Source organism: Symphalangus syndactylus, chromosome 8 (assembly GCF_028878055.3).
Source record: "Symphalangus syndactylus isolate Jambi chromosome 8, NHGRI_mSymSyn1-v2.1_pri, whole genome shotgun sequence".
NCBI classification, from domain to species: domain Eukaryota; kingdom Metazoa; phylum Chordata; class Mammalia; order Primates; family Hylobatidae; genus Symphalangus; species Symphalangus syndactylus.
Window position 1 is genome coordinate 99,987,832 of NC_072430.2, and position 13,775 is coordinate 100,001,606.

At 36.4% G+C, this 13,775-nt stretch overlaps 1 protein-coding gene across 1 annotated transcript in view; it reads right to left on the minus strand.

The window, feature by feature from the left end:
- DNAH7 (dynein axonemal heavy chain 7) overlaps positions 1-13,775 on the minus strand; it is a 380,869-nt gene that overhangs the window by 106,032 nt on the left and 261,062 nt on the right. Inside the window, exons 44-48 of the mRNA XM_055290080.2 lie at positions 11,702-11,931; positions 8,455-8,785; positions 7,357-7,703; positions 5,799-5,979; positions 2,395-2,580 (exon numbers count right to left, since the gene is read on the minus strand). Of these exons, the coding sequence (XP_055146055.1) occupies positions 2,395-2,580; positions 5,799-5,979; positions 7,357-7,703; positions 8,455-8,785; positions 11,702-11,931 (1,275 nt within the window). The remainder of the gene's footprint in view (positions 1-2,394; positions 2,581-5,798; positions 5,980-7,356; positions 7,704-8,454; positions 8,786-11,701; positions 11,932-13,775) is intronic.

Consider the following 13,775-nt stretch of genomic DNA (forward strand, 5'->3'; position numbering starts at 1 on the left):
GGGAAGGGAGAGAGACTCCCATGCTCCCTTCAATTATTCATTAAGGGCTGCTCAAGAGGGAAGTACATTCCCAGGCACTTCTTGCTCTCCAAACATTGGGCAAAGTGGGTTCTAGGAACCCAGGGGAAGTCTGACAGAAAGACCCACAGGTGCTAGTCGTTGGGTGTGAAAGCACACAGAAGCCAGGAACGGCTCTGGCCAGAGCCCTGATGTTTGCCATCCAACCCTTACACTGAGAATTGAATGAGACAGTTTTGATGGGAAATAAACTGCTCGCTGTTTTGACCTGAGAGAAACAGACAAAAGAGTGAAGATGACAAAGTAGGACTCAGAGAATTAATCCACAGGAATTCCTTTGAGTGACATGAGAGATTTGTTTAGGAAAGTAAAAACTCAGGTTGATCTAGCGAAGCAAGAAGGAATAAAATTGCCTTCAGGCCTTCACAGAGATGAGGTGGCATGGAATGAAGTGACTACTTGAATCAAGGGTTCAGACAGTGAATGAGTTCACAGAAGGCACTCTGAGCTTTGGCACGTCTTGTGTCTAAGTTGAATGTAGCTTTGTGTCTGTCAGTAAATTTCCAAGGTCTCAATTCAGGTGCTTAAGGCACCCTTGAAGCATTTGTGTGGTGGTCTGACTGGCAGCCCCCCATTCTGATAGTAGCCAGCTGATGATGGCAAAGTCAGAAGAGGCAGTCCCTTGGAGTGAGTCTGTCAGAGAGGGCCTGGTTGGGAGGATGGTACATCTAGCTCTCCAAGCACTGGGTAAAGTGGATTCTGCTAGTACACTGGGTAGTGCTAATACACTTTCTGCTGAGCTCTGGAATGCTAGACAGGAGCCAGTGCAGACACCTAGTGGTGTGCTCTGAACCAGCAGGGAAACGTAAGGGTGGCTGAAGCTACTCCTTTTATTGTTCAAAATGTCAATGTAGGAGAGTAGGAAGAGTGCTAAATTAGGATGCAGGTAACCACCGAGTGCTAAAGACAGAAGCACCCACTAGGTGAAGATTTTAAACATTTAGTTAAAAACACCACCACCGGCCGGGCACGGTGGCTCACGCCTGTAATCCCAGCACTTTGGGAGGCTGAAGTGGGCAGATCACAAGGTCAGGAGATTGAGACTATCCTGGCTAACACGGTGAAACCCCATCTCCACTAAAAATACAAAAAATTAGCAGGTGTAGTGGCGGGTGCCTGTAGTCCCAGCTACTTGGGAGGCTGAGGCAGGAGAATGGCGTGAACCCAGGAGGTGGAGCTTGCAGAGAGCCGAGATTGCACCACTGCACTCCAGCCTGGGTGACAGAGCGAGAATCTCAAAAAACACCATCACCAATTACAGCATAACAGTGGCCCCAAGAGTCAACCCTCCTTAGGAGATAGTTCTGAAATTAAATGAGGCTCAATTGAGACCACGTGTAAGCCAATGCGCAGTGAAATTATAAAGCCCTACACAAAGGGGACTTAACATGTACTCTTTCTCGTTTGACACCAAAAACTATTGCCAAATGTTCTGAATTCCTCCCTTCTTTTATTCTCATTATCATCCCTCCCATTTTTTCTTTTAGTTATCTTCATTTTTCTAAATCTCTCTGCCTGCTTTGATAGGGCCATGACCCAGGTTGGATTCCAGTTCCATTTTTCTAGAAAGAGCTGAAGAGTATGTTGGATCTCTCATTCAGTAAAAACTAAAAAGTGGAAGAGAAAAGCAGGAAGAATAATTAGGATTAACTCCTAGGGTTAGGTGTTGGGCCAAGGAGAAGAAAGAGGCAGAATCAGTCAGAGAGGTGGGAGGCAAGGCAGGGAACGTGGGGTTTGTTTTCTAAGGAACAAAGCCACTTATCAACAGGGTTTTAGGCAGGCTCACCTTTTCCTCCCTTCAAGTTTCATTCTCTGAAATGATTTTGAAATGGCTTGTTATTGAGACTGATAGGAAACAGCTGATGAAGTACATACACACACACACACACACACACACACACACACACGAAGAGAGAGAGAGAGAGAGTTCTGATACCTTTTTACAGTACTTGCTTAGGAACTGAGATGTTACCAGTAGAGGCTACCATTTTCCCATTATTTTTTTTAAAAAATTTTATTTTTAATCAGGCAGCCCCAAACTAGAATAGGTTCAGAGACTCCCCATTTTCACATTACATTTTAAAGTAGTTATTTTTGTTTTTAAAACAATTAGATTTTTGAAGAGTATATTACATGGCATCTTTTGGCTAACCAGCTAATTACAGAATAACTAAAATATACAAGCAGAAATCATGTAAAAATATCTTCCGCCTTGTACTTACCAAAAAACCGAAACCAAAGTAAAACAAAACCTTGAAGGGTTATATTGGCTGTGATGGGCAGAGGGTCAGGAAGAGATGGAATAGCGTCCCTTACCTGTCTATAGGTGGATGTGAAGGCTCCGAGGTAAGCAACCACTCCTGAGGAAATGAGGATATCCCCAGTCAAGTTGATGTACAGCTGCCCTAGCTCCAGAGCTGTGTGGCTCCATCGAGTTTTCTCACCTCCAAGGCCTCCAATCAACTGTTCAGCTCGTTCTAGTTTTTTGCTGCACAGGTCAACCTCGAAAAAAAAGTGAGCTTTTATCAACATTTACAAGTACAAGAAGTTTAAAATTCTGCAAGATTTTACCCTCAGAAGTGAATTATTATTTTTAATGACAGACTTCTGCCTGGGATTTCCTATATCACTATGATATAGGAAAAGTCCATGATATTTTAGAATTTGTAAATATAAAGTGTCTAATATAATTCATGAAATTAATAATGAATGAATATTTATCATATAATACAAAGAACAGCTCTATTTAGGAAATGACATACAAGACACTGAAAGTTAATTAATAAAGGACATTCTTCTGCAAATATAGATATTTTCCCTCCATTTTAAATAATCTAGATGCATTTTGTTTTAAATATTCTACAAACATTTTCCCCTCATTTAACTTATATCATGGTCTTAAAGGTTAAGTGTTTAAAGGTTTTAATAATTTTTTTTTTTTTGAAGGTTTACATGTGTATTTTATTCTGAGAAGTTTACAGTGTTAGCTCTTACATTTAGATTTTTTTTTTTTTTTTTATTATACTTTAGGGTTTTAGGGTACATGTGCACAATGTGCAGGTTTGTTACATATGTATCCATGTGCCATGTTGATTTCCTGCACCCATTAACTCGTCATTTAGCATTAGGTGTATCTCCTAATGCTGTCCCTCCCCCCTCCCCCCACCCCACAACAGTCCCCGGAGTGTGATGTTCCCCTTCCTGTGTCCATGACTTCTCATTGTTCAATTCCCACCTATGAGTGAGAACATGCGGTGTTTGGTTTTTTGTCCTTGTGATAGTTTACTGAGAATGATGTTTTCCAGTTTCATCCATGTCTCTACAAAGGACACGAACTCATCATTTTTTATGGCTGCATAGTATTCCATGGTGTATATGTGCCACATTTTCTTAATCCAGTCTATCGTTGTTGGACATTTGGGTTGGTTCCAACTCTTTGCTATTGTGAATAGTGCCACAATAAACATACGTGTGCATGTGTCTTTATAGCAGCATGATTTATAGTCCTTTGGGTATATACCCAGTAATGGGATGGCTGGGTCAAATGGTATTTCTAGTTCGAGATCCCTGAGGAATCGCCACACTGACTTCCACAATGGTTGAACTAGTTTACAGTCCCACCAACAGGGTAAAAGTGTTCCTATTTCTCCACATCCTCTCCAGCACCTGTTGTTTCCTGATTTTTTAATGATGGCCATTCTAACTGGTGTGAGATGGTATCTCACTGTGGTTTTGATTTGCATTTCTCTGATGGCCAGTGATGATGAGCATTTCTTCATGTGTTTTTTGGCTGCATAAATGTCTTCTTTTGAGAAGTGTCTGTTCATGTCCTCTGCCCACTTTTTGATGTGGTTGTTTGTTTTTTTCTTGTAAAATAATTTATATTATTTACAAAGCACAATTTTCAGGTTGTTAAATTGTGTCAAACTACTCACGCACTTGCAATTCAGCTTAAATTAGGACACCAATCAATACCTGAGAGCCTATTTGGTGCATAAGACTATCAACCAAATGTGATTATATGTAATTAAGCAATAGGATAAAAAAAGAGAGATAATTACGAAGGTGGCAAACTTGGTGAAAAGTTATTTCAGTTCACACAATATCAATATTCCAGCAGAATATCTGAATTATTTTGATTAAATTTTTAAGTGCCTTAACATCATTATTCTTGGAAGAAGATGAAATTAAATAAAGCTTATCTTGATGTTCAAAAATAATTTACATGAAAAGACAAATTCAACAATCAACAAAAGCAAAGACATTTAGGTTATTTTGGAATAGGAATTTGGCTTATGCTTTTTACTAATGTCATTAGCATTTATATCAAGTCAATGATTTTAGATTAAAAGATGTATAATTCTATATCAGTTTATCTAAAGATAGGTTTGAAAAAAGCAAATGGTATGTAATTGTAGTATTTGTGATACTTCCTAAATTTAATTTTTTTCCCTTTTAATTTTCCCTCTTTAAATATCTTTTGTCTTCCTAGTTTCTTTCCTCACCTATTCTTCTTTCAACAATGTTTACGATAAACTGAATCAGGTCTTGGACTATGACAAAGTTGCCATCAGAAACTACTAAGTAAAAAGATTTTGGCTAAAATTTTACTTCCAAAAGCACATTTTTAATACACATATATGCATATGTTCATTTTATATTACCGTAAGTTTCTAATATTTTATTATAAAAAAATAAAATTTTCAAACATATAGGAGAGTTGAAAAATGTTTAAAGAGAGCAACTGCGTAACAATTTATAGGTTATATTATTTAAACTAAAACTGATAATTCAAAAATCATGCCATAATATGTTACACTTCTAAAGACTAGCACAATGTCTTACATTTGTGCAAATATAGAATGCAGGATTGATACTATAGAAAGAGGCAGTCTGGTGTCCTGGAAAGAGTACAGCTATTAGAATCAGGCTGCCTGGGTTCAGGTCTTAGACTTGATCCTCAGAAACTGGGTTGATGATGGACAAGTTGCTTGATCTTTCTGTTCTTTAGTTTCTTCAAAATGGTACAAAATGATTACTTCCCTCAAAAGGTTATTGTGAGAATAAATGGTATAATATGTAATGTTCTTAGAACAACTGGCCTTTGTATATAACAAGCATTCAATAAATGTTGACTGTTATAAAATATCATGACTTTTCTTCTGGACCATAATCAGACTTTAGCAGTTAATTTTTCCAAATGGTATCATTAATTAAGTTAGAGTAGTATATTTAGTCTTGAAAACATTTTTAGTAGATACTGTATGGTTCTGAGTATTGAGTTCTAATTTCAGCTCTGCCATACAACCTAAGTCACTTAACATTTTGGTTCTCAATTTCCTTACTTGCAAAGTGAAAAATGATTAAATAATCTAGCTCAATATTATATTCTAGTAATCTAAGGCAGACTGCCATTTTTTTCTTGGAAAGGCCCAGAGAATAAATATTTTAGTCTTTGTGAGCCAAGCAGCAAAACTGAGGATATTTACTTCATGGGTACTTATATGGCCATTAATATGTAATTATTTTAAAATGTCAAAACCATTATTAGCTCTTGGGCCATACAAAAACAGGCGATGGGGAGATGTGGCCTTTGGGCCATAGTTTGCCAATCCCTGATCATCAAGGAAACAGGACTGGTGTGTTATGTGCCAGTATGAACATCATTCTTAGTTACAATATTTGAGAATTTGTCCATCTTTTTCTATAGCAGCACATACCTGGTTTTCCAGGTCAGCCTTCTTTTGTTTATTCAATTCAAGTGTGTCTTGAAGCCTGGCCAGCTTGTCCTGAACTTCCTTCAGAGCTGCCTGCTTCTTTCTAAGACCATCCATGGCAATTTTAAGCTCCCCTTCAGCTGCAGCCAGTTTTATCTTTTTGGGAGCTACTATTTTTGCCACTCTGCAAAAAGTAATATTGAAAAATTAAATATTCATTTAATATTCCAGCACACTTTCTATCACTGAATTTACTTGTCTAATATCTTTACTATGACTGAAAACACTTCTTTATGCAAAAATCTAAACCAATTTCCATATTTCCTGTTTCATCTAATAATCACCCAAACTTGATCCTGGACACAAGAAATGGCCATTAAAATAGACATCAAATATACAAAAAACATTTTGCCAGCATGAATTTTGATAACTTTCCAAAAGGAGAGTAGGATAGTCATATAGAATACTACAATGTTAGTAGAAGCCTAATTGGTTAAAGGTTAGTTTTGATGAGGAGAAAGTGAGGTATCTTTTATCTTTGTTATTTTACTTAAAAAAATCCTAGAATACATCAACCAAAAACAGTTATCCTATAAATATGTATGTGGTAATAAAAGGAATTATATAGGAAAAAGGATAGATCTAAATTCTCTCCCTAGAATCTGGAAAATGGAGTCAGTCATGTTATCTAACAAACATTAATCATTAACTGATATATCATGGTCTGAAACATATATAGCACTACTATACTTTTTTAGAATGATTAAAATTGGATATGAGGTTGAAAAACATCCTGCGACAGTTGTTTTTTGAAAAAATAATAATTACTCTGTTTTGTGTATAACTGGTACTCATATAATCACCAAAAAAGGCTCCTTATTTCACAAGAATACATGTTATGCCAGTGGTTTTTAAAGTGTGGTCCAAGGACCCCTGGGGATCCTGATGACACTTGCCCCTTTGCGGAGCTCATGAGGTCTTCCCTTGTCCAACTAAACTTCTGTGTGATGGTGGATTTTTTTTTAATATACTTTAATCAGAACAACATATTGCAACAGAATGAATGAAGAAGCAGATTTTTGTGTCTGGCTATCTTACATTAGATCACACATTAAAGAGACTTGTAAAGGTATAATAAAATACCACTCTTCTTATCATTATTTTTTTCTATTTTTAAAAGAAAAACATGTAAATTTATAAAAAATAAAAATAAGTCACATATTACATGTAACATTTTTATTGCTTTTTAAAATGAATTAATAAACATTTTTTAAAATTTTCCATTTTAATTTCTAATATGGTAAATAAACAAAATCTTATTGGGGTCTTCAATACTTTTTAAGAGTATAAACAGTTCTTGAGTCCAAAAAGTTTAAGAAACACTATATTATACTATTAGTTGGCATAATCTTGCCTCCAGTAAATATGCAAACACAAAGCAGATTCAGATAGGATTTTCCAAGGAGCCTCTCACTTACATAACTTTTAAATTGTATATTGTCTAACTGACCAAAAGTGAAGATAAAACATACCAGCTGGGTTTCTTTTTATCAGCACTTACTTATCATATGAATCCATTGCTATGACCCATTTGCACAGACCTTCGGCCGCTGTAGAAGCATTTCTGATTTTTTCTGGTATAAAATCTGGATTTGGAATATAATTTTTTCTTATGATATTCATATAAGCTGGAGGAATATTGTCCTTGTCATATTCATGAAGTGACTGTAGAAACCTCATGTCACCAAGAAGTCTCTTAGCTGGGCCCCAGAAATCCTCAATTTTTTTCCCTGAACCTGTTGGGTCAGGGATTTTGTCAGCTTTGATTCCTTTCAAGATGCATATAGCTTCCATAACAAGCTTGACACCAGCAGGAGGACTCTTCATGGATTTTACCACTGTAATATCCTTGAAATAACATGTTAATTATTTTAAAGGACATGTTTGTTTATACAGTAATTGTAATTGGTTCCTATTTTCAAACTAAGCATACAGAAACTCACTGTGTTCACTGGGTAGAAATGGTGACAGTAATAGAACTGCACTTACACTCTTCTCCTGAGTCCCACCCAAAAGTTTAGCCAAAATTCTCTGCACTATTTATTTTAAAAATCTATCTTCATCTTTCTAAATTAAAATATTCCCCTTTCACATCTTAACTTTTCATACACTTCATGAAATCTAAGACACTGCTATTGTAAAATAAATTATAAAACACATTATTATTTTATGTATCCCCCCAAAAAAAATCACTGGCAAAATTAATACAATACTTTATCACATGCTCTATAAGATGTATTCCAATGACAAGTGTGTCTAAATATGAAAAAGGTACCCCTTAGAATCAAAATATAATCTCGAGGCTTATGACTTTGTTGATTACTGTAGTGCAAAGATGTATAAAGTTCTTGAAATAACTGTTGCTTTATGGTAGGTTATAACATCTGGCAGCTTTCTTCCATTTCAAAGGTGTTTTTGCATGCACATGCATTTCTTTTTCAAGTCAATTAGGGAATTCTTTTGCCAATTTCAAAATGATTTCAGCTTCATTAAAATTTCAGGCTAATTTGGAGACACAAACTAGACTAGAACACAATGCTAATTTCTTTCTTGGGCTATGATGACATGTGTCCTAGAAAGTGTATGGTGAAGCTCTTACCTGTGCAGTAAGAGTATCAAGGGCGGCCAGCGCTGACTCTAATATTGGCAAGGCACCTGCCAGGTCAGCATCGCACTCATCTTTGATGGCTTTGGAAGCCATAGCTTGTTCGTTTGCTATTGTTTCATCAGCTTTCACTATTTTTTCAGTTTTGGCAACTTCTACAGACTCTTTCTCAATCATTATCATCATTTCATCAACCTCTTTGCTAGCAACTTTTAATTGAGGTTGTAGTGCCTCCAACTCCATCTGCATTGTGGCTACTTGAGATGAAGCAGAGTCCAATTTCTCCAAACCCACTTCGTATCTCTTTTTCATTTTCATTACTTCACTGAAAGGAAATGGATAAAACAAAGTTAATCATGAGGCTCTGTATCCTACATTAAGGAAAAACTTAAGTGTTTCTGAGCTTTCTAGGCTTTTTCAAGACATAACTACAGGAGTAGTCTAAAAGATTTTCATTTATATGACAATCTGTCAAAATATGAAACCTAGAATATTGGATTTGTGCACAATTAAGAGCAGACAGCGTGTTTTATTCATTTTTGTGTTTTCAGTACCTATACGTTATCAAGGCATACAACAGAAATTCAAAAGAATAAATACACTGGCGATGAGGCAAGGAGTCTCCTGTATCAAAATGAATGATGTACCTCTAAAGTTGGTAAGTTGATTCCAGCAACACTACTGCTGCTTTAAACCTTTTTATGATCACTTATTTTAAACACACTTCAGGGCTCGAAATATATTAGTCTGAATGTTTCCAAATGTGAAAAAATGATTTTAACATGTATTATACATCTTGAAACAGAGATTTGTTTTATTAAAGAAAAAGTAACAAATAGAACAGATCATAAAGCTCAATACCCTGTTTGGTGCAAAATGATTATAAAGTAATAACAAATGATTAGAAATAATGTAATATTTTAGCATATTTTAAAAGTTTAATATTTTAATGTGCTTAAAAATTTAATCTGCATTTATCTGCAAATATATATACATTTCTCTATAGAGAAAACTCTTCTTTATAATTTCATTTTAAAATACTTGATGTACCACAATGTCTCCAAGTAAAAAAATGACATGTTTTAAAAATCCCCTTCAAAAAATAGACTGGAGTAGTAAGGAACTGGCTTGAGCTGGAAAAGGTAACCTGGAGAACACTGAAAGGATTGTAATTTTTGTTTTAAAAAAATTCATAAGAGAGAGCATGCTACGTTTTTGTCACATGTCAAATTCCCTCTGAGCGTGCAAAATATTAGAGAGTAATGGGAACAGAGGGGACAGAATGTATGGCACTGTATTATCTGTGAGTTTGGTTTCAGCTGAAACCTTGTGCAACAAGCATAGGAAAGGTCTCATTCCTGCCAGCCTGAGACAGTTTCAATATTGTGGCTAAGCCCAAGTGATGCTTTCCTAGCTTAACCACAGATTTCCTGACAGGTAACCTGAAAACTTGCTTCTAGGTTACAGCACTACCTGGCTATCGTGATCTGAAGGCTTTAGCTATTATGGGAAGAATAATCACAGGGTAGGAATTCTAGTTGAGGTAAAGGATAAATTAACATCTTTTTTTTTTCGTTTGCAAGGAATTTTGAGAAGAAAAAATTTGAAAAAGGAAAATTTGAAAGGCAAATAAGAATATTTGAAAATACCTTAAAAACTATGACTCTTTCAACCTGTAAGTTTGAACTTATAACCTTGTAACTTTAAAACTTATAACCAATAAGTTTAAACTCTTCCTATAAGTTTGCCTCTCGTTTTTATAATCCTTCTTTTTGTTAGGGTGGCCTTACTATTGTGAGTGCAGAGTCAAACAAAAGCTATGAGTGATATCCAAAATTTAATCAATCTCCAAGAGCTTTTCATCCTCCTGGATAAGAAAATATGAAAAAAAGCATGATTCCATTATGTTAAAGATCATAAGCTCGACACAGAAAGACAATTATCTTGAGAGCCAAAGAAATAATAAATTCCAGCCAAGCTATGCAGCAGTCACGGTGGGCGCTGCCGATTTCACTAGGTAGTTGAAAAATTCCTAAAGGTATGATTCAAACACAGGGTTGTAGACCACAGCAACTATGACGGTCCTGTTGGGAGGGCACAGCAATAGCCACTATGAATACAGATGAGGAGTATCATATCCATATCCAGGTAGCATGCTGCCCAATACGAGAAAAGGTCCTTCAAAATGCTTGAGATAGTGGGTTAGCCACAGGAAGATTTAGAATTAACCATAGAGATATATATATAAATCAAACTCATAGTATTAATATTTTTATATTATCTGTGCACATTTGTTGTTTTATCTATTCTTTTTAATCTTTAAAAGAATTGAGTCTGTTCAATCCGTGGGTCAGGCTTGAGCTTCCAATATAAATCATGTGTCTGAGCAGTAAATTTACATTTGTGCTTTTAAGTAAAAATCATATTAATTTATAGATAATATTCAAACATTTAAAAGTACTTAAGGCTTACCATATGTATACGTTTAAAATACTAGACTTATAAATTATTTAAGTATCTAATAATGTTTGATTTGTTAAATCAGAACTTAAAAGGGAAATATAAATACTGTATTAAAAATTTTATTTAAACAAGTTTTGAATGAAGCCACACATTAATCCAAGGTCCCCTTTAAAGGTAACCACTAAAATGTTCCAAGCTTCCTTTCTACCTTACTGTTATAATGTTTTTAAATTTTGTAATATACATACTGAACTTTAATTTTTGGAACCAAAGAAATATTTGAATAAACTTTTATGCACACAAAAGTCACCCTCCAGAACATTAAAAAAACTCACATCGACACTTTCTATAGCAGGTAAGTTTACTCATGTTTATATTGATGTTTTCAAATGAGAGTTTATTAGAGTGGCTGTCCCTCCCTAGAGTCTCAGCTGTTCAGTATCCAAAGAGAGGGTTTAACTATTACCTAATTATTTATCAGAGAAAAATCACTCTCTACTAGTGTTTACTCAATATTCACAGCTCTGGTTGGAATATCTTCATTCTTCCAAGAGTTACTATGCATCTACGATGTGCTAGGCAATGTGCCTGTATGAGAAGGATAAGACCCCTCCCTAAATTCAAAATGTTTGTGGATTAAATCATTTAAAGATGTAACAAAACTTACAGTGTATTTCTATGAAATAAATCTCCATTATATCATATTCATGTCATTTTTGCACACACAGTATTTTTAATTTGCCATAGCTTACTTGCAAATACGAAATTTGATTTTTACCTTCTTTTCTTTTCTAACAACAGTTTGAAGGTGGAGATTAATTCGAGGTAAGAGGTAGGAGTCACATAATTGTATCTTTGAAGTTCAACAAAGAACGATTTGGATAAATTTATAGTAGAAGTGTGGAAGCTTTTACACATGTCGATACAGCCATCTCGTATTTCCTCTGACATTTCAATTTCTTCCAAGAATCGTGAGGCAACTGCCTGGAGTGCATCTTCAGGCCATGACTAAATGTAAGACAAATGCTTTAGCACTTTATTAAGATTACAAATCTAGATCTGCTACTATTGCAGCCCTTTACAACTTATGGATGTTGGGGGTAAAGGGGAATAGTGTGAGGGATGGTGTGGGAGAGACAATTTCATAAGGAACTTTCCCGAGGACTTGCATACTTAGGGCAGGGAGCCAGGAGCTAGTTAGTGCATATAACATTCACTGTGTGTGGTTTGTTCTGAGATGAGAGAAATTGTTCATGAGTGTTGCAGGAGAAAGGAAAGGCAAATGAACTAAACTTATGGAATGTCTATTTCTGTATGCATTTTACTGGTATTATCTCATTTAATTCTCCTAACATTTCCCTGAGAATGATGTAGGCATTATTCTTGAAATAGCTTCCAAATCCTTTCTCTTCTTTATCTACCTCAATCATCCCAATTCAAGCCTCCACTATCATCTGCCTGGAAGATTCCAATAGCATCCTAACTGCTTGCATTCTCTACATAGCTGCAAGAGTGATCTTTTCAAAATACAAATCAGCTCATGTCACACTCCCCAATTTATAACCAAAGACTTCCTAGAATTCTTAAAATCCAAACCAACTTGCCATTCTCTATCTGATTTGGCCCTTCCCACATTTCTGACCTGTTACACCACTTTCCCCCACAGTTCCTGTGCTCCTGTCACCCTGATTTTCTGTCACCCCCTCCTTCTGTCTAGACACTTGACTTCACTAGTTTATCCTCTCTGCCCAGATCTCAGTACTGACACTTTTTTGTCTTTCCAGTTTCCTCTTCAAACCCTTAATTGGTCCCTTATTTAAAAAGTATTTACCTGTAATCCCAGCACTTTGGGAGGCCGAGGCGGGCAGATCACCTGAAGTCAGGAGTTTGAGACCAGCCTGGCCAACATGGTGAAACCCCATCACTACTAAAAATACAAAAATTAGCCAGGCGTGGTAGTGGGCGCCTGTAATCCCAGCTACTTGGGAGGGTGAGGCAGGAGAACTGCTTGAACCCAGGAGGCAGAGGTTGCAGTGAGCCAAGATTGTACCACTGCACTCCAGCCTGGGTGACAAGAGTGAGACTGCATCTCAAAACAACAAACACAACAACAAAGCATTTACTCCCTATTTGCTACCCTGTCTGATGAAACTGCGTTTTGCTTATTTGTCTGTAGACAAGCAGCTCAAAGAGAGCAGAGGTCTTGTCTATTTCATGTGCTTCATCTCCAGCTTTTAGATCAAGACTTGCTACAAAGAAAAACAGAATTCAATAAACATTTTGCATGAAATAACTAATTTTGCCAGGAAGTGGAAGTACAGAGAGGTTCTGCAAACTTTCCAAGGTCATAAATGCTTATCTGTTAAATCCCACTCACGGGATCTCAGCCACAGCCCAGATTTCTTACTACACAGGTAGAGAATGCATTGTGATACGCTGTTAAAGCCAGAAGGGAGAATAAAATTACTATTCACATCTAGCTAGTTACTCTCCCTCTGCTACTCCCCTTCCCCACCCCTCGTCCCTACCCCCCATCCATTCGCTGCCTTTTTCTGCTCCGCTCTGTACTTCCCAGTACTGAAGTCCACCACAAAAAAGGTCACTCTGGCTTTCTCCCTCTTAACTCCTTTGGGTTTAGCTTATGGGAAGAGATTGGGGGCAGGGTGGAAGAAGTGAGACACAGGGGTATTTTGATCCTCCCTTCCTTTCCAGCCATAGCTGAGTTCTAGGTTTTTGGTTCCTGTTCCTGTTGGGCAGTCTTATATCCACAGCTCTAAGCTCTGAGTTCCAGTAACACTCTCCCCTTCCTCTGCCCTTTCATATGCGGTTATAGTAACACTTCCTGCTATTGC